At 41.8% G+C, this 20959-nt stretch overlaps 3 protein-coding genes across 4 annotated transcripts; 1 reads left to right on the forward strand and 2 right to left on the reverse strand.

The window, feature by feature from the left end:
• The first annotated feature begins 716 nt into the window (after positions 1-716).
• Positions 717-4052, forward strand: LOC124477666. Of its 2 annotated transcripts, XM_047035613.1 has the most exons (12): positions 717-925; positions 1117-1175; positions 1430-1474; positions 1634-1672; positions 1751-1792; positions 2012-2068; positions 2162-2197; positions 2481-2516; positions 2604-2675; positions 2881-3345; positions 3548-3586; positions 3756-4052. In XM_047035613.1, exons 1-12 carry the CDS (start codon positions 918-920, stop codon positions 3788-3790), a joined length of 933 nt encoding a protein of 310 aa, XP_046891569.1. In that variant the 5' UTR covers positions 717-917; the 3' UTR covers positions 3791-4052. The 2 variants fall into 2 exon arrangements, with proteins under 2 accessions (XP_046891569.1, XP_046891578.1); XM_047035622.1 differs by lacking the exon at positions 2162-2197.
• A 368-nt stretch (positions 4053-4420) lies between these two features.
• On the reverse strand, positions 4421-6477 carry LOC124477679 (transmembrane immune signaling adaptor TYROBP). Its single transcript, XM_047035635.1, has 5 exons — positions 6255-6477; positions 5348-5368; positions 5072-5215; positions 4881-4942; positions 4421-4789 (listed from the first exon to the last, which is right to left on the reverse strand). The coding sequence occupies exons 1-5, from the start codon at positions 6298-6300 to the stop codon at positions 4733-4735; spliced, it is 330 nt and encodes a 109-aa protein (XP_046891591.1). The 5' UTR covers positions 6301-6477; the 3' UTR covers positions 4421-4732.
• Positions 6478-7830: 1353 nt separating this feature from the next.
• Positions 7831-10963, reverse strand: hcst (hematopoietic cell signal transducer). The gene is made up of 5 exons (XM_047032723.1): positions 10737-10963; positions 10026-10074; positions 9813-9833; positions 9445-9579; positions 7831-8883 (listed from the first exon to the last, which is right to left on the reverse strand). Exons 2-5 carry the CDS (start codon positions 10069-10071, stop codon positions 8840-8842), a joined length of 246 nt encoding a protein of 81 aa, XP_046888679.1. The 5' UTR covers positions 10072-10074; positions 10737-10963; the 3' UTR covers positions 7831-8839.
• Between the last annotated feature and the right edge of the window lie 9996 nt (positions 10964-20959).

A 20959-nucleotide genomic window follows, 5' to 3' on the forward strand; every position in this document is an offset into this window, starting at 1 on the left:
GGGATACTATTGTCCGAAATTATTACTATTGAGAAAACCCCAAAGTGTAAAATAAGCTCAAACTACAAGATGCGTCTAACAAGTAAATCAAATTGAATTTAACTGTATTCCCCACCGTGCCAAAGGAAGTTGTGTCCTTGGGCAAGGCACTTCATCCTACTTGCCTCGGGGGGAATGTCCCTGTACTTATTGTAAGTCGCTCTGGATAAGAGCGTCTGCTAAATGACCAAATGTAAATGTAAATGTATTCAAAGCTCATGTGGTCCATAGTCTCAGACGGTTGCCTGTAAACAAATATTTCCAAACACTCACAGGCAGAATACATTGGGACAATGCAAAGCTGTTGTTCTGTCAATGGCCTCTATGTTCTCTTTGCTGTTCTAATGAAACCCAGAGGCATGGTTCTGTCTGCATCACCGACCATAGGCTCCAAACGCCCATAATTAACTCAGAGACAAAGAATGTTTGCATTTTTAAATGTCTCGACCAGTTACGACAAAGATATCTCTGTTTTCAACACAGCAGATAACCATCCAATTGTCAACAGACAAAACAGCTGTTTTAAGCCATGAATGTAGGTTATTCATCTCCCCTATTCCCACAGTCATGCACGGTTTCCTTCACAAATAACCCGGCACAATAACAACAGTAGTCATTTCCTGTGACATGATATCCCTCTAAGTTGGGATGGACAGATGAACGGGTTTTGAAACCCACTCCTCCATTTGAGTCAAACCAATTATTGGCCCTGCTTTGGATGCTGTGTCATCTGTGAAGCTTTTGTCTCTGTAGTCGCCAGCCTATGAGAGCTCAGTACTGCAATAAAACAGCCAATCAGAGCTCAAGTAGTATTATAAAACCTTTGATGCTCACTACCTGGACACCATAGTGGACGTCTGTTGCAACGTCATCCTACAATGAAGCTGTGAGTATGACCTTTACATTTTCTTTTCCTCATTGCGCATGTGAATTCACAGCACATTTCATTTTGTTTGCTTTCCCCTTGGATGTTATAATAACAATATTACAACAATTATACAAATTAACTTATAACGCACTTATGAGATGTATTACTAAATATGAAGACTTTTGTGAGTAATCAGTTGTTTCTTCCAGCCTCTTGTGCCTGTCCATTCTGGTACATCTGACTGTTTCCTTCACAACACCAGTTCAAGGTACTACCTCTTTCAAACATGGGATGGCATGTTTCAATGTTAACCTTTTGGATAGGTTTTAATGTGCCTTTAATGTGTGTAGGTTTTAATCATTACAATAAGTCAATATTTTGTTTCAGTAGTAAGACAGTTTACTTGTGTCAAAGCCACCATATTCTTCTCTTGTAAGACTATTTGACTTGTGTACAAAGAGGATCCAGATAATACGAAATGTTGCATATCCACCCCCTTTTCTTTTATCTTCATCTTTACAGATGCAACTACAGGACAGGAAAACCCAGTCCCTGAAGATCTTAACGGTTTGTTCCTCAGACCTGACGTTTCCTCTCTCCTCGCTGGGTTGAATAAGGGACAAGATACATCTAAACATGCGGGATTCCATTGCTGAAGTGTAACCTATTTAAAACCCTCTCATTGCATTACACTCATCTCTCATGCATTCCAACCACCTTTTTCAGAGCATGGAAATACCCTTGACCACCCGGGCACAACACCAGGTCAGTGAGGATAATACAATTACGAGATGAAAAATCAGTTTTGTGTTCCATATTAAGCCAAACCTCTTTGTGTGTCAGGTGGTACCACAACCACTGAAGAGCAGGAGAAGCCCTCAGGAGGTAGGCAGAAGGTTTAGTGCACATATCAACCTATACCTACAGGCTTTCTGTTATGAGTTATATTTGTCATCCCCAACTACTTTCTTTACAGAAATGTCAAAAGTAAAACCAGCCCCGAATGCTGGGTCATCAGACAAGTTTCAAACTCATTTTAAACCAATACACAAGGATATTGAGCACCCAATTAAACAATGTGAAAAAAATGTGTCTTCTTTGCAGAGACTGTAGATTCAGAGGCAAGATCCAGAGAGAGTGGTAACTCCCATGACTTTACAGGTGGGTATCGAGTTTGGCTTTGCCATAATTCAAGGTTACGGGATCAAAATGTTCGCAAATGTTTTTCTGAATTTGTTTCTCAATGTTGAATAGATGCAGGGCTACACGGGAAGAACTCAGTAGAGAAAGGTGTGTCGAATGTAGAATGATTTCATTTGTGTGACTACCAGACAGACAGACAGACTTTCTTTCACACTTCTTTTGGCTCGATTTCTCTCTTCTCTTTCACATGTTCACACTCTTCAACTCCCTCCCCTCCCTCCATATAAAAGAGGACGACAATTGAAGACACTTGACATGTTACTAATTGTATATTGTGCTCATACATTTCTATAATAATGCCCAACAATTGAATTCAGTGTGTTTAATTCAATGGGTGAGTCATAACTAATGACTCAATTATTCGAATCAGAAACATGGAGGATGGCGCAAGCAACTACTTCGGCAGGTAGGCACCTACATCTCAGTGTTATTGCATATCAGTCAGTTATGTGCCACTAATATTTTAGCCCACACCTTTGTGTTTTTGTGGTAGTCAATGACAGTGAGGAGACAACAGCTACAGACAAAGATGTAGCTTCTGTCAAACACTCTGCAATGATGAGAGGTAAGGTGGGGGGCACTGGCAAGTCATGAGGCACCTTGTACTTGTCCATATAGACTAAGGATGTAAAGAAAGTCTCCCCCTTTCTGTCTTGCTATCTCTCTCTCTTTTTTTCTCTCTTTTTCACTCCCTCTCACTCACTCTCTTTTTCTCTCTCCATCCATCTCTCTCCCTCCCTCTCTTTTTCTCTCCCTGCCTCTGTCTAAAGACACTGTGAAGCAGGACATGAGCAGCAGAGAGGACGATGTCCTTAGTGACGTGGGCATTTCCAACAAGTCAGCCCATGTGTTGAAACCAGACAAGGTGGACCCCGGCAGCGCCGAACGCAGGGACACCCGGAAGGCCGTCCCCGCAGGGAGAAGCGTCACCAACCGCGAGCCCGTGGGTCTAAACAGCGAGGGGTCAAAGGTGGCAGACTGCCAGGATACCAGCTGTGTATCCACAGACCCGAGTGCTGCAGTCAAAGGGCTCCATGTTGCCGTGAATGCCAGTGGGGAGGGCAAAGATCGGCAGGGCCATGAGGGCCCAGAGAGGGAGGCCGTGCCTGGGGACAGTCGCAGACTTGGGGTGAATGCTATGGTGAAACCAGCCAGAGAGCCCCAGGACCTGGACAGTCTGGAGATGGCCCATGGTAGAATTCTTCAAGAAGGATACAGCAGAGATGATCTTGATGGTAGGTCTGTCTTCTGCACGGAAGACAGGTGCCGACAGGGGAAACTTGATCTTGTGTGATTTCATTTAGCAGATGCTTTGATCCAAAGCAACGTACAGGGGACCTGTGACGTGTTGAACTTCTGTCAAATGTTCTACCACTGAATTATACTCACCCAAACAAACAAAAACAGTCATAACAACTGTGTTCAATCCTTCCACAGAAACCTTGGAGTTGATCAGTGCTGAGAGGATCCCAGCAGGTAAGTTCAGGATCTGGGCATACCATCGCAGGAGACACACCCTGGTTTACCTGTAGAACCCAGCTCTCTCCAGACCTCCAAGAGGCCATTGCATGTCATGATACTGGTTTCTGTTTTTAGAATGATGCATTGTAATGTCTCACTGGGAACTCTGTTTGCTGTGCTTTAGCGCTTGATCAGATTGTCAGAAGACCCGGCCAGTAGTCTTGTGGTGGACCACGGTGGACTCCTTTGTGCAAGCAGTCTCACTTCCCACCAGCAGGGGGCGTTTTTACCTTCGTCTCCACAGACCGTGGGGCTGCAGACTGCCTTGGAGAGCCGCCAATAACAGACACATCTGTATGTTCAGGCAGAGCAAGCTCCCGTGGCAGTAAAAATATCTGATGCCTTTCTGTTTTATTCTGGGTTGGGTGGATTGGCAACTCCACCCTCATCATTGTTTTTAATAAAGATATTTAAAATACAATAGTTTAATATGGTACATTTATTGTAATTAGCAGAAATTCATGTTTGTTACATTTTGAAACAGTCACATCCAAAGAATGTTCAAACAATCATTATATTCAATCATGAACGAGTTCTTTAATGTTCAAAATGTGATTAAGTACAACACTGGTGAGTCAGTGCCTACAACATTTGACTCATGGGAAACAACCTACCAGAATATCTTGTGGGATTTTTTATTTTCTTCTTCTCTTTTCTTCTCTAAAATTAATGCTTAGAAGGGATACTGTTTTTCTGTCAGTATGAAAGCCCACAGGGGAAACAATATGACCATAATTTAACAATATTGTAAAATGAAAGCAAATGTAGAAAATACATATTCAGTACAATTACATAAGAATGTGAATAATATAAGTATATAAACAGTACAGAAACATAACAATGCAGATACTAACAGTTCCAATATAAACAATCATGCAAGAATTTCCAATATCCCAAATAACAACACTTTAATGTAAACCTTAAGTTAAATATGATCCTGTACTTTTTACAGACAAATAGATGCAGTATGTAAGGTAGACACATATATCTTAGCTCTACATCAGAAAAAAGCATACTAATAGTACAGTCAGATCATTGTAACCTTGTTATTCTCATATTCCAGCCATAAACAATGTCCGAGAGTGTCACTCTTAAGATATCTCATTTCCTGAATGTTTGAAGATCTTCGTATACATTTAATTGGACTCCATGTAACTCCTACAACAGTCAAATACAGAGTCACATTCATTTGTGTGTATTTGTGTGTGTGTATGTGATCGTGTTTGTGTATACATGTGTCTGTGTTTACCTGGTAAGGAGATTCAGTGATCTCAGCTGTCTTCCTCACAGAACTGGAGGTCTTTGCCATTACTAGGGAGAGAAGGAGCAAACGGGTATTTGGTTAGAATAACACACACACACACAATCACACAATCTCACACACACACACACACACACACACACACACACTTGCAAACACACACCCAGACACAAACTCACCCTCCTGATGGCTGGCTCTGCTCCTCTTCCTCTTGCACACTGTGAAACAGAACACCGAAGCAGCGAGGAAGAGGGTGAGGATGATGTCACAGATGATGATGCCTACCAATGCCCTCAAGTCCAGCTGGTAGCAGTGTCCACATTCTGCACAGACAAAAACATTCGTTCAAAACAGAGCCAAAGATACCAAGAATACGAGATAAGATGTGGAACACACAAGGTATCAATGGGCATATCATGCTTAATGATACCTAGCATGTGACAGAATGTTCTTACCTTGCCCTTCTTCTGTAGGGCCTGGAAGTCAGAAGTCAGAAGGTAAAATCAACAAGAAACATGAAGCAAAGTGTTCAGGAAGTGCTGTGTGTTAACCGTGGCCGGACGGACCACACATCACCCAGAATGTGCCGTTTCTAGTGAGGCCGGACACGGTTTCCTGTAACTGCATCGCTCAGATCAACACCCACCCTCATGAAAAGACATGCTTCATCTGAGCAGTAAAGGCATCGTGAGGACATCTTCACATTATTATGGACATGTTCTCATAGCATCATCAGAGGCATTTTAGAAACAATGACATTGATTTCAATTATTCCCAAAGGTAAAACACTTTACATTGAGGGTGACATAACGTACCTGAAGTACCTTATGTAATAAAGTACTACATAGAGATAAAACATTATGGGTACATAGGAAATGCTATGTAACTCACTGGTATAACATATCAGTGGTGTAGGTTACTAGAAAAGTACTCTAGAAGGTCAGAAGACCCAAAATGAGAAAAAAACAGCTAATGGTCCACTTAAAAGAACCCCCCCCCCTTCCACTAGGCTAGCTATGGGCCAGAAATGGTAGTTGAAGGTTGAGTTACCAAAACGAGACAACATGTTAACATTCACTTTACAAGCCTTTAAACCCAATTTCCCCCATACCAAGTTTCACATGTGTATTAACTTCACTATACTGTAAGGAAGTGTAACTGCAAAGAAGTTTCTATCTATCAACAATGTTGTCAAAATAGATTTCGCCATGTAGTCAAAATAGATTTCGCCATGTAGTTACATGGTAGGTGTTGCAGATTTTAGTTTTACACACTACTACAGAACAACTTCTGAACGACACAACGAATAATACCTAAACTGCACACAGAATACAGTCGTCGTAAATTACTCGACACACTCACCAAACATCCCATTCAGAGGAACGACAATACAAAGGCCCTTGGCCATCTTCAGATGGTTGTTGCTAGGCAGAGAACGAGGCGGATAGATAGCTGGAATCTGTGACAGAATATCTGGTGCTCCCAGTGATGTGTGCCCGGAGAGTCTGAGAGAAGACAGGAAGTCCACACACTGTAGGCCGAGTCAGCAGGGTGTCACCTACATCACCCTGTGTGTGTATGTGTGTGTGTGTGAGTGAGTAGGAAGAGAAATGATGAGGAAGCCAGGGAGTGGTATCAGTGGACTGGCTTTCACAAGCATTTTTCTCTTTCTGTGTCTCCACGTTCACCTGGAGACCAGTTAAACAGCTATGTTGTTGAACCATTTTTCTACATTGACCATCCTAGATAGAGGGGTCAGACCATCTACAAAGCCTGGTTTAGGGTGCGGTAAGGAAATTGTTGCATTGCTACATCCACCAAAGTGAATCTAATAAATATACACATACAGACATACAGACAGGACTTTTCTATATCCTTCTTTCGAACTTTCACCAAAACAATCATTATTATGCCAACTAGCGGTTACCAGTTTCTGTCAAAAGGTTACCTTGACACCTACACCAAAACATTTCCTCTCAGACCCTTTCAAATGAGTCCTGTGGTTCGCAGAAGTGTTTCAGCTGTCTCTTCAGAACTGCACTGGCCCTACCTGATGGAAGCACAACCTCATGTGAAATGAAAGGACATTGAGAGTAAAACAAAACAAACACCCTTTATCCGGAAGGGCATCAGAGAGTCTAAAAGCTGATCAAAGAGAAAGACCGTCAATAAGTGATCTAACTGTCTGTGGAAGCCACAGCTGAAAAAATATTAATTCATGATGTGGTAGAGGGGATGGAGCTGGTTGTCCAACAATCAATTGTCTAAACATTGCATCATAAGTTACATTTTTGACACTATTTACTACATAGACACTATTTGAAGAAACATGATGAAGGAAGCAACACTTTAACTAGCAGAGTGCTGGTATCAGAAGGGCCTGCTTCCTTTTTCAGTATTAGAAAAAGAGAGTATCTATACATCAGCTTTCACCTCCAGCTTGTTCTACTGTAATAGAACATATAACGCCACATTACCGAGTTACTCACAGTTTGACTGGCTATTTCCATGTCATTGGCCAAGACAAAGGATTTCTTAGAAGTAACAAAGAGGCTGAGCTTAAGGCCTCAGAGTGTGAGAGGATAGATCAGATTAGAGAGAGGAAAGAAAGAAAAATGGGTCAGTCTAAACCGCCAGGACAGATAACTATCTAGGCCAACATACACTGCTAATGACTTGTTTGAAAAATGTTGAGATAATGTAACTCTGCGTGTGTGTGTGTGTGTGTGTGTGGTAGAACTGACCACCAGTGTACAGACTACGTTTACAAACATATTTTTTCTCCTGTTAAACTGGAAGAATGTTTCACCAGCAGGTGGCAGTGAATGACAGTTGGTAAATGACAAGGTGTCATTTTCTGATGGCGAGTTTCCACTGTTTAACTGGAGTTGTCGATTTCCGTGAATTTACATAAAAAAAGGGAACATTTTACACAATGTTTTTAGTTATTCATGTATTTTTATTTGCTTTGATGTAAGTTGAAATAAATAAAACGATGAACTATTACAAGTTTAGTTTATTTGCGTCCCTCCAGTGCAGGCTTCTTTGCACTGGCTTCCTGTCAATTTCAGAGTAGGCCTACAATACAAAGTCTTCCTAGTGGTGTTTAAAGGTTTATATGGTCTTACTCCACTGTATATTTCAAGTCTGTTGCAGAGATATCAAGCTGCTAGATCCTTAAGATTGGCACAGAGTCTCCTTTTAAATGTCCCTAAACCCAGATTAAGAACCTGAAGAGATTGTACTTTGGTTGTGGCAGCACCTACCCTCTGGAATAGCCTCCCACTACAAATTGGAGCATCTGACTCAATTGATTTTTTAAAATCTATGCTGTTGACGCATCTATTCTGTTTTGCTTGTGAGTGTCCTTTGATGCATGGAGATCCCAATGTGATGCTTCAGATGGGCTCTGTGTTCTGTGCATCTGTGATTGTTTGCTTGTTGCGATCTGGGGATGTACTGCACTTTGGTCAATGTGTCATGTTTTTAAATGTGCTATATGAATAAATGTTGATTGATTGAATTATCGTATTACAGTGAGAGTACATTTGCACAAAAATCTTAATTTATGAAACATGGTCTCACCGCCGCCCCCCCCCCCCCCCACACACACACCCAAAAACATATAACAAATAAAAACGGTTTTACAGGTACAATGTTTTATAAAATCCCACAACCCTTATTGATAACATATTGTAGGTCGAACTTAGCAAACGTTATCAATGGGAAGTATCTGGGACGGAATCGGACACCTGATCATGCCTATGCATAGTGCAAATACAGAATATATTTACAATCCAAAAAGTTCAATACTGGTTGAGAGCTGCCTGAAAGAAATACATGCTTTCACATATAAATAAAAATTGTACAATTGTTGCGCATTTAACTCATCATCCAGTATCATGGAGATGTGAAACCTTATGGTATGTCGGATTCTCAGGGAAACGTCATGTTTTGCAGTTTGCCCTGACATTCATGTAGATCTTGTCAGCTGAAAGGAAAAAGATAGGAATAAAAAAAGCAAGAGAAAGAGAGAGAAAACAGAGAAACAGAGAAAATTAGATTATGCTGAGTTCGAGAGACACTGTTTATTTAAACCTGTGTTAAAGGCAGGATAGGCAATGTTTTTTGAGGGTGTTGTACAAACCTAGCAATTTTAGCTAGAGTGTGAATATTCAAACCAAATTATTCCACTCCCCCAAAACACATGAACCCGCTGCCTGACTACAGCCGACAGACAGGCCGATAGACAGGCAAATAGCCCGACCAATCACTGCATTTGGTACGAGTGCCGTTCAATCATTAATGCCGTTTCTCCCTTAATAATTGGTTGTGTTGATTACAGTCCTGCAACGTCCACAGATATCAGATTGATTTTATTTGGATTTATTGGTTGCTATCAGGGTGTGAAGTTTATTTCAGCAAATGTGACAAACGTTAATATTGAATATAATATAGAACAACATGACAACAACATGACCCAACCTAGGGAAAGGGGAAGTCATATCTTTACTGGGAGGGAACTAGTAACTAAACAAGCTTCAACCTGCACCTTCAGCTTTCCCTTCCCTTCTCCGGCTGGCACAATGGTAGGTGACCAAGACAATGGCTAGGGTCAAGATCACATCTGCGATGATGATGCCAGCCATGGTGCTAGGCTCAATCCTGTAGCAGGACACATTCGTTTCTAGAAAAAAAGAGAGCAATGCGAGATGAGAGAGAGAGATGAGAGAGCTGACGTGGGCAGGGGTGAGCAGGATGTAAGTAAATCAGAAGATTAGAAAATGTTGGTATAAGGTTTTCAGGCTTAAACACAGGGCATGAGACTGACATTCCTGCCTGTACATCCTACTTATTCAAGGACTGATTGATTCTTAGTTCTCAGTGTTGTTGCTATGGTATTATTGTATGTAGACCTACCTTCACCAGCCACAGTTACCTCTGAAGAAAAGAAAGGTGCAATATAAAAGTGTTATTGTGAAGGCTTAGTGAGAGGCGTCCATGCAACACCCATCCAAAAAGCAGTTCAGTTTCCGTTAACTTTTTGTGGTCTAACTTTCCTGTTCCCCCTTTGCACTTTGCACACACACACACACACGCACCCACTAATACATTTTTGTATAAAATACATACCACAAAAGCAAAGGGTGAGAAACAGCAGCAGTATGTGGTAGACCATTGTCTGTATATGATTCGGAAAAATATTCAGTTAATCAATTAATGATTCATTTCACAGTACCTATTTGTTTGTAGACCCCTGTGTACATGACATGTTAACGTTATCACTCACTTAAAGTAATTCTATATTAAAGTATATGATTTGGTATGGATCAGGACAGCAACACATTGTTTTACATGAGATTGACACCCCAAATGTCACCGCTATGAGTCATGTTGACCGTGTATGAATGATATAGGAACTTTTCCATCTGATCTAAGAACATGGAAAATACTGAGAGATAAATAATATACAATAGGAATAACAGATAATAAAAATGCTTGTATTATTAAGTCTATGTGATTAATAATTAAATTGTAAATGTATTAAACAGCAATCACATTTCCTCACTGATTTACAACATTCATATGGGTAAAGCGAGGCGAAATTGGAACGTTTGCCGAAGTTTTTTGTTAAGTTGATAGTTAAAAACAATCCTTTTTACACAAGAATAAATACATGAAAGATATAAAATATATTCACATAGAGTACATACAGTGCATATATATAGATATATACAGTATATCTATATGTATAAATGTATTAAGGTATTTATATGAGAAGATTTGTTTGTCTTAGCCAGTCTTAGCCAAGGCATGTTCCCAAACAGTGTATTCAAGCCTTACCTTATATAAAGCCCAAGCCTTGATGAATAGTGAACAGAATCTTCTTACCCGAATGTAATTTTCGTGTTTGCTCAGACTTCCTTGTTACACAGATGTTTTACTATAAATGACTGGCATAACTCTTTGATTCTAATCCCTCCCATGAAGAACCAGAGAGATTTCTGCCACAAACACAATCAGCACACGTGTGTTTGAACACTCAGTTATACCTGTCACATTACTTTGTCACATTACATTAATACTTACAAATCAGTTGGCCTTCATTGAATGAAATGTCTATAGTATTTAATCTGAGTATTTTGGTGTACTATAAAAAGTACAAAAAGGTGTGTATTCTTGTGAGAGGTAGTGTTGAACACCCCCACAGTTCAGTCAGTGTGGAGTGAGGATCTTGCTGCCACCTTGTGTTCCTCATAAATTGTTCACTTTTTAAAATGTACAAAGTTTTCCACCACCACTTCCCAACAAGGCATACATTTTGAAGTTCATAACCTTAGAGGAATGTACAAGTAGGTGAAGAACGTCTAGGCCTACCTATCATGAAATTAGCTGATCACCTGCCATGTCACTGCTTATTTATATTAACCTAGCCTTCTTAACCTTAATTCAAAAAGATAGGTTGAGTGGGGAAATGTTTTCTCTCAATGATCGTTATCTGGTTTTAATTTGAAACGTGTACAGACGTCAAATTCTGTTGCCTGTACACGACAAAATGTGTCTGTACACGGACGTTGAATTTCGGGTTTTGGCACATATGGCATTCCATATAAGCATGAAGTATACTGAGTCCTTTAAGACGTTTGGACCATCTACGCTTCCAATGCTATTGGTTGGAGACAAAATACCCTCCCCTTTTTCTGATGCTGGGACCAACGTATCCTCCCCCTTTTTGACGGTGTCTGCGTTGGGCTGTACATACGCCTACTTTGTGGTACTTTGTGTATCATGTGGGCGTAGCTATCACATTAGGTGCGTTCGACATGGACTGTGGCTGTATGAAACGACCGGCAAGAGTAGCCGCTTGCAGTCGGGGAGGAGTTGAAAACGGCTCTGTGAAGTCGGACATTCCAGCTTCTCATGGTTTGCTGCGTTGACGTCAGTCATGGCCGATCAAGCGCTGTTTGCTTACTTTACTTCATTTATAATTAAACTTAGTCTTTCGGTTAGGCTAGTGAAAAGGCGGACTAAAACCCTTTCTTCAACACATTTTTTATTTAATTAAACAGTTTGGTCCGGATTTGAGAATTGGCGAAATTGAAGGTGTCAAAATAATGACAAAACTTGCGTCAGTCGTCGTGTGTGAGTCTGGCCAATCATGAATAGCTGTGTCGTCATTAGAACCCGTGCAATTGCTCTTGAGAAAATGCGCTCTGCTACACAGCCGGCAGTTCTCGAATCGATCTCACGGTACTTTGATGGCTACGTCAAAGTGACCTAGCCTCGGCGCCGTCTCAAGTCGGACAAAAAGTCTAACCAGAATTCACAATCCACACAATTGTGTGGGGGTCAGGTGGCTGAGCGGTTAGGGAGTCGGGCTATTAATCAGAAGGTTGTTGGTTCGATTCCGGCTGTGCCAGATGACGTTGTGTCCTTGGGCAAGGCACTTCACCCTACTTGCCTCAGGGAGAATGTCCCTGTACTTACTGTAAGTCGCTCTGGATAAGAGCGTCTGCTAAATGATTAAATGTAAAAGTTTCAAGCTGCAGCGCTGCATGAAGTCAGTCCATGTCGAACGCACCTATTGTGATTTAGTATTTAGGACAGTCCAGCCCCGATTGCGTGGCTCCACCACCCGATCTACTGCGCAGGCTCCAAATGATGTCACCAGCGCAAGGTGGCAGCACCCGTATCCAGGATATTTTGGCTTCATTTTTGTACAGTGGGCGGAAGCAGAGACGCATCATCCATTCTTTTACAGTCATTGGTTTGGTCAAAGCCATGATTCTGGGTTTAGTTAACAAAACAATATTTTTTGCATCTTCCCTGATATAGCTAATACAGTGTGCTTGTTTGGCAGATGTGACCCTACGCTGACGCATTTGACATTGAAGCTTAAACTAGGCTTTAAGACTGCCAAATGTGTCTCTTAACATGAACGCTACATTTCAGGTTTTGACATATATGGCTTTCCATAGTTGCTACGCACACCTCCTGAAGGAGAGATTGCCACCCCACTACGAACAAGAACCCTGGGACCGTATGAGAGAAATGTGGAGTTGTGGTGCAAAACTAGGGAGGCGGAGGCCAACTACCGTTCAACAATTTATGAAACAGGAAATGCGCAGGGAAAATTAAACAGTTTTTATCCAACCTTATCACAGTATTTCCCGAACTAGCACTGTAGTTCTGGCGCCACACTCTACCCAAAGTACAAGGGTTGGGTGGCCCAGGTCTTACCTAGTGTTTATATACAAAAGATTATCCTGCGGGTGGTGTAAGCCCCGGGGCCTCTTGCTTAAAGCACGTAGCTTTCCCCTTGAGAACAAAAGCAAAAAGGTATTAACCCAAATTATAACAGTTCCAAGCTTTGAATTTCAACTACACAATTTCGCAAAGCAGCACACAGCATACAGACCAAACCAAATAGCAGCCGCCAAGCTCCTGAGCTGGACAACCGCTCAGGCAACACGAGTAACGACTCTTTTAGAAAGTTAACAATTTCTTTATCGCTGTTGATGTCTTCATTATCGTCTGGATAGTAAAACTCAGCTGACTCCTCGATATCGCTCATTTTGAAGATGACGTCAGAGGAAGCCAATAATAGGTGCGTTCGACATGGACTGACTTCATGCAGCGCTGCAGCCGGCTGCAGGTGTAACGGGTGTGAACCTGTGGAACTCACTCCTCAGGTATGTAATGGGCTACCCGCGTCAACGAATAGCTAGCTTTTCTTTAGCGTAGCTGGTAGTGGTCGCGCTTGGCAAGTCAGAGGTTGTGCGTTCGAGCCCAGCGAGTGGCGAACGACGCCTTTTAGTGACGGAGCGTGGCCACGTCCGTAACATACCGTCACACAGGCGGCTGACTTGAATCAGTGAATTCTGGTTATACTTTTTGTCCGACTTGAGACCGCGCCGAGGCTAGGTCACTGTGACGTAGCCATCAAAGTATCGTGAGATCGATTCGAGAACTGCCGGCTGTGTAGCAGAGCACATTTTCTCAAGAGCAATTGCACGGGTTCTAATGACGACACAGCTATTCATGGGCGTCAGCAGCATTTTGAGAGGGGGGGGGACACATTTTGCCAGGGGGGTCTGGGGGTTTCTCCTCCAGAATTAAAAAAAAAAGATGTAGATGCAATTTCTATGGAGCTAGAAAGCTGACAAAAGTATCTGAATTTGAATATGAAAGATCTGAAATATTTGTGTGTCGAATTTCATAAAACTGAAATATTTTGTTGTTGAATATATCATATCTGAATTATTTGTATGCCAAATTTCATAAAACTGAATTATTTTGATCCAAAAAAACAAACATATTTGTGTGTCGAATTTCATAAAACTGAAATATTTTGCTGTTGAATATATCACATCTGAATTATTTGTATGCCAAATTTCATAAAACTGAATTATTTTGATCCCAAAAAAACACATTTCTAAAATTCAGATTGCTGGAATTCAGATTCTTGAAATTCAGATTGCTGAAATTCAGATTGCGGAAATTCAAATTCAGACTGCGGAAATTCAGATTTTGCCTGAACTAGGCCAAAGGTGAAACAGCTTGCTTTCACAGGAAAAAGTAGACGATTTCAGAACGACCGAACTTTACCTCAGAACAAACTGAGTTGCTAGTTGGAGGAAGACCCAGATCACACATACGTATCTGGGTTAGCACACATACGTCTTGCCGACGTTGGCCCCATGTGTAGAAGATACGTCGGCAAGATGTGGTATGGAGATCGTTGGCATTTGATCGAAACTGACTCCAGACGATGTGTGGACGATGAATCAAATCACACCCGGCCGCACTACAGATATATTCTGATAGATAACTCCTTATATGCTGTTAAATACTAGGCAATGTCCGATCTCTCAGAAAGCAAATATTTCACTATCCATAACCGGAATGAAATGTCTCTTAGCAAATGAAGATAGCCTATAGGCTGAACATTGACTTTGATAGGAATAAGGAGACAATGAAAAATATGCTTGACCATCCAAAATTGGTTATTAGCAATACAGTAGCTAGCTAGCGTGACTTGATTCAACCTGGGTTTTCTGTGTGGGTATTATAATTAAGAGACACAATTAAAGTTCATGATTTTATATCAAGCTGGATGTTGATGCCATCAAGCTCTTAAAAGAACTCCAACACAGAAAAGAGAACAACGGAACATAAATATATAGGCTATAGCTTTGCCAGTTGATCCGCGTCTTCCATCGGTCTCCGTCGCCCTCCGACTCTGTCTCGACTCACTTGGTAACTGCCGATTTTGGCAAAGGAGAAGACACAAGCTTTTACAAGTTTCATAAGCACTTGCTCCATACTCCTCCTCCAACGAGCAACTTAGCTTTTGTTCGGAGGTAAAATTTGGTCGTTCTGAAATCGTCTACTTTTCCCTGGAAAGCAAGCTGTTTCACCTTTGGCCTAGTTCAGACAAAATCTGAAATTCCGCAATCTGAATTTCAGCAATCTGAATTTCAAGAATCTGAATTTCAAGAATCTGAATTCCTGCAATCTGAATTTTGGCAATTTGTATTTTTGGATCAAAATAATTCAGTTTTATTAAAATCGGCATACAAATAATTCAGATATGATATAGCCTATTCAACAGCAAAATATTTCAGTTTTATGAAATTCGACACACAAATATTTTAGATCTTTCATATTCAAATTCAGATACTTTTGTCAGCTTTCTAGCTCCATTAATTTCCCGCATTCTGGTGCATTTACCACAACTATTTACCATAGTTGTTATACATATACTTAGGGGCTGGACATAAATATATTTTGAAAATTAAACTTCCCAATAAGCAATGGGACATCTTCAACTACCTGTCACCTTTCAGCACTCACCTCAGCAACAGAGCTGTCTCCACTGCCCCTGCATGCTGCCTCTGACTCACTCAATCTCAACCACCTATAGGCTATATCAGGAGACATGGAGATGCATTGAGCATTCTTTCATATTTATAATTGAAATAAGCTTAATGTAGATTGTTCATATGAAGATTTCTTAGATGTAAATCATGTTCAGCATATCAAATTCACAATAGGTATAGGTTTAGAAGGCTAATAATTATGTAGGCTACATAAAAAATTAGCATCTCCCTAAGCCATGACTGGCCAGTTCAGAAATGGTCAAATGTGTGTTCGAACCTGTAGTCTTTTCCTTCACAGACTAACTTGTAGCAATGACATTGTGCAAATTGCCACAATTACAAGTTGAGCAACCCTGCTTAATTTGGAAGACAATTCTGAAATAAAGGTTTTTTTCTTCTTTTCAGTCGTTAGAAAAACTAGCATGTTAGTAAGGTTTACTCCAGATTAGCTCACAGTTGTTTTGGCAATAAAAAAAACACACCAGCAATTTCTTTTGTAGCTACTTGGAAGAAACATCCTTGTCATCTCTTTCTGCTGAAACAGTCTAGCAGAGGTCTGAACACGGCCAAAACCACAACATATTTTAGACCCAATTTAAGAAATAAACAACTGCTGTTCCACTTCTAATGGGTAAATAAAGTATGGTATTGCCTAGCGGTAGATGTAGGTAAAGAGCTTGCTTATCTAGCTAGCAAACATAATGTTTGCAGAAGGATCTTTGTGACTGAATTAATGCTATTATAGTCAGAGAATGTCTCATAAGGGTGCTTTGGCCACTGGAGGGAAAACTTGGGAAACTGACTTACTTTCCTCTTCCTCGAAAAAAACCTCCTTATGTCCATCTCGTCTGTGGGACAGTCATTTCTGAAGTGCTAGCTGCAAGCGCCATGCGTCGATCAAAGAGTATGGGAGTTGAATCTGCGTGCGTGATGCTGTTTGTCTAGAAAACACGGATTGGAATTCTATTGCTATGGGTATTCTCCCTACTGATAAAGTGGAACGGATTTGATTGTGAAGCAATGGAAAGATCGCTGGACTACTAGACAAGTCAGTCAAGTCAAACTAATAAAAACTAAAATGACAGCTTGACACAAAGACTAGACTAAAACTACAATTAAAACAGGCTGACAAAAAACAACACTAGATGTAGTTATACTAATACGAATAAGGATGAAAACAACCCGTCCCCCGTTGTCTCCAACTTGTAACAGAAACTATAACAGTAACAATATACTGCAACGGAAACTATGGCAGTAACAATATACAGTAATAGGTTTACTTTATTTGTTACATCAAGATGTAACATCTAGATGGGGCAATGTGAACATATACGCTATAATTTCAATTTAAAAGTTACATGTGATACACACATAGGCAAACACACACAGAATGTAAATACACACATGCTTACCTTTAACAATTCAAGAAATGACTAAACAAGAATGTTTTTAACCTCATTTTAAATGTCGAAACAGTATCAGCCTCCTTAATTGAGACAGGTAATTTGTTCCAGAGAGGAGGTGCTCTACATAGTATGTTGGACTCCAACAGACTTACGAATGACTTTGAAAACATTCCAAATGGTAAAAAGGCACACCCTGTTTCCAAAGTGTTAAGCCATTGAGAAGCACTCATATATACACAGTTGTATTCTGACTGGGCCTTACCTAGGAAAAGACCTGCTGGCCATGTTTCAGTTCCAATGTGAACTCCTCCTCACCAAATGATGTCCGGCTGCATCAATATTTGACCCCTCAATCATGTTGGTTGAGATATGGCATCTTGGACACTATCAAACTATTATTATTGGTCCAATAGCTCTCTCTGTGCCACCTAGAACAGAGGCTTTACACCAACACCGTAAGTTGGTTGGGGCCCAAATCAAACATCAGTTTCACTGTACTGGTTTATCATTATCATTCAGTGGGATGAAATTGAAATACATTTGTAGAGCAGATGTTTCAACCTGTTGATACAGTTAAAAATGTAATAATCTTGGTACTTAACGTTGTTTTTTCCCCTATATAAACCCTTTATCTGCTTCAGACAGTGGCTCAGACAGTTGACTCAAACAGTAATCGAGCAGTGCTTTGACTCGTGCAGTTGAAGGAGAGGTGCAGTGTTTGCTGGAGATCAAAAACGGTTAGTTCCATGTACCGTCAACACAGTGATTAACCATTGTCAACTCACAGAATATAAATGATTTGAGGGAGATTAACGGGGGCAAAACCGTGTTTTCAGATCATGGACAGTGTGTGCTTGTGCAGACAGTGTCCCCGCTATGGGCCCAGTATAGAGGGGACACAGGTGTGTTCCATCAGCAATCAAGGATGTTCCACCTACCTGCCACCTTGCAACTGCAATAAAAATCCAGGAGGACTCCAGTCAGGGAAGACAAGGAGAGTGAAAGAGGTGGCTTTGACAGAATAGTATATGTATATTTTATATACATTCTACAAGCTACACAAAGTAAGTATCCGTGGGGTTGATGTTCCTTGTAATGTTTCGAATCATGGAGTTCACCTGCTTGAACAATTCCTCTTTCTCTGGTATCCTGGCTCAGTCTGTGTAAAGGGTTTGAATGAAGAGAAATGTTGCGGTTGAGGTCTTATCTCGCCTGCCTTGGCCAGTCAATAGTGTTTGATTGCACCTAATATTCTGCAGACAGGAGGGTTAAACCTGTGGCAAAATATATAGAAAAACCATAGCAGTAAGTGTCTGTAACTTGCATCCATTTTAGAAAGGAACTTGAATGTGGATATGTAGGCTACTATATTCATTTTAATTCTGAATTTGTTTTTTATTGCACTAAATTCAATGATGCCCTATGAATAAAGGAATGCAAGTCTCAATTAGGGGAAATTCCATGCAAGGGTGTTAATTATCAACATGGATCATCACTGTTGTAGTAGAATGCATCCTACTGTAAATGTGCTCCATAATCTTTGGTGTCTCTAGAAGGGCTTTTCCATCTTGTCAACATTCAGGTGTAAAGGCAGATTTTGACACTCCCTAAAGGCCGATTTATACTTCTGCGTTTTTACGCACACGGGAAACGCCCTCTCTGTGCCCTCTCCGAGCCCCTCTCCGAGCTTTGCGTGCACCTCCTGATTTTCCTGACTGTCCGTCCGTCATTTTACGGATACCCCTTGGCTGTGATTGGTCCGTATTAAGAACCGCTTGCGTCAGGGGTGGGGGCGGGGTTGCCGTGACCAACAAGAGAACAGAATCCTTTGACCGCCATTGTTGTAGGTTTTTACAACTCTTATTTCAGCTAAACAGTACATGTAAATCAGCATCTGAATTAAAATGTGACGAGAGATGGGCAGTGTAGTTGCTGAAAATGTGCTTATTTTATTGATGAAACGGCTCATTTGTAAATTTGCTCTGACCTTTCGATAACCTAGCTAGCATTGCAGTGCAGCGCCATCTACTGTTCTGGCGGTGAATTGCTTTCAGCACGCAGAGCCGTCAGAAGTATAAATTCAACCTGTCTGTCCGTTAACGGAGACGCAGAAGTATAAATCGGCCTTTAGTTGTTTGGGAGCGTCTGTTTACTGTGCTAAACACCCGCTCAGTGACTAAGTGGCTCTTATTGGCTGTTAACTTGAACATGACACTATTTAAGCAGTAAATGTGTTCCGTTACCTTACGCTCCCCTCCAGGGATGCTTGTTTCAGTGACTTGTCAAAGTTGTGTAATTATGAACCTTGTGGGTATCCTGAGTAAAATAAATACTGTGTTTGCAGCCATGGGGACCCAGTTATTGCTGAGTTTTGTTTCTCTACTAGTCTCTGGTAAGTGTTCATTTTTCAATTTTTCTGGTTTGAAACTGAATTGGGTTTGAAACTGGGTTATGGCACTGAAACTGCAGTAAAACAAGTTAATCAGCATTTGAGTGACACGGCAGGAAGGCAGGGAATTTGCAATGTCCTTCATGGAGAACTACAAGCCCAGCTACGCTGGCGCTCGTTTCTAGCGACAGATATATGCCCTGCAGGCCGACACCAGCGTGACCGTGAAGGTGTCCAGTTTGAACTTTGTGAAACAGCAGAAGCTGGGGGCCGAAGAGGCGGTCACCGTTACCCTCCCTGACGGGGTGGAGATGGGCGGAACTGAGATGTCCTCCAAGACGGTCCAGATTTGAGTCCTCCGCAGACGTAATGGTGGCTGCCTTCAACTACAAGCTCTACACTGCCGACACCAGTGTGATCTATCCCGTGAGCGAATGGGGCACAGACTACTACATTTTCACCCCGTCCGCCACGCCCTTGGGCACCTTCAAGGAGTTCTCCATAAGCAGTCCTCCTGCCCTACCAGAGCATCCAGATCCAGTCGACCTCTGAGCTGACGGGCACCAGAGTGTCCTCCCAGCTCCCTGTGGCCGTCATCATCCAGGCCACCCTCGTCACTGTGCGAAAGGGGAGCAAGGTCGACGTCGTCGTCTCACTGGGCCAGGGGAAGGCTAAGGAGTTTGGCAGCCAGACGCCATGACCATCCAGGTCGACCATGGCGTTCAGGTGCTGCTGCTCTTCAACAGGGTCACGCTGAACAATGGCCATATACGACCCCTTCCTGATCGCGTTGCCCTCCCAGCACTTCTGCTCCTCCTACTTCCTGGAAGGCCAGGAGAGCTTTGAGAACAAAGCCTTGCTGGTGGTGCAGACCAATGAGCTTGCCACTGCGCTTTGACGGCAAACCCCCTGCCCAACACTGTCCAGTGGACGAGTATCTCAGCCAGCGAGTTCTCCTGGGCAGAGATTGCCTACCCTCAGGGGTACCCCGACAACAGACACACGATGACCCTTGGCTCTCCGTTTGCCCTCTACAGCATGGGGGTCAGTTACATGAATGGCTATGGTTCTCCTGCCCTCTGCCGCCAGGCAGGTAAATGACGCAAAGATTGCTGCATCAGAAGTGTTTCTATAGAGGAGGGAGCAAGTCTATCACAGTAGACTTGTTGATGGATACCTTTTTAAAGACCGTGTGTCTTCAACCAATGTACTGAACTAGTTAACGGGTGTGGCTACAAAGGGTATAATCTGTTTTATTTTATTTCAGGTGGTTTGTCTTTCCCCAAGTCCTGCAGCGATCTGACCTGCAAGGCAGACGAGGTGTGCGAGACGAGGCAGGAGATGCCCACCTGCAGCAAGAAACCAGCCGAGGCCAGCACCTGTTGGGCC

Source organism: Hypomesus transpacificus, chromosome 2 (assembly GCF_021917145.1).
Source record: "Hypomesus transpacificus isolate Combined female chromosome 2, fHypTra1, whole genome shotgun sequence".
NCBI lineage: Eukaryota > Metazoa > Chordata > Actinopteri > Osmeriformes > Osmeridae > Hypomesus > Hypomesus transpacificus.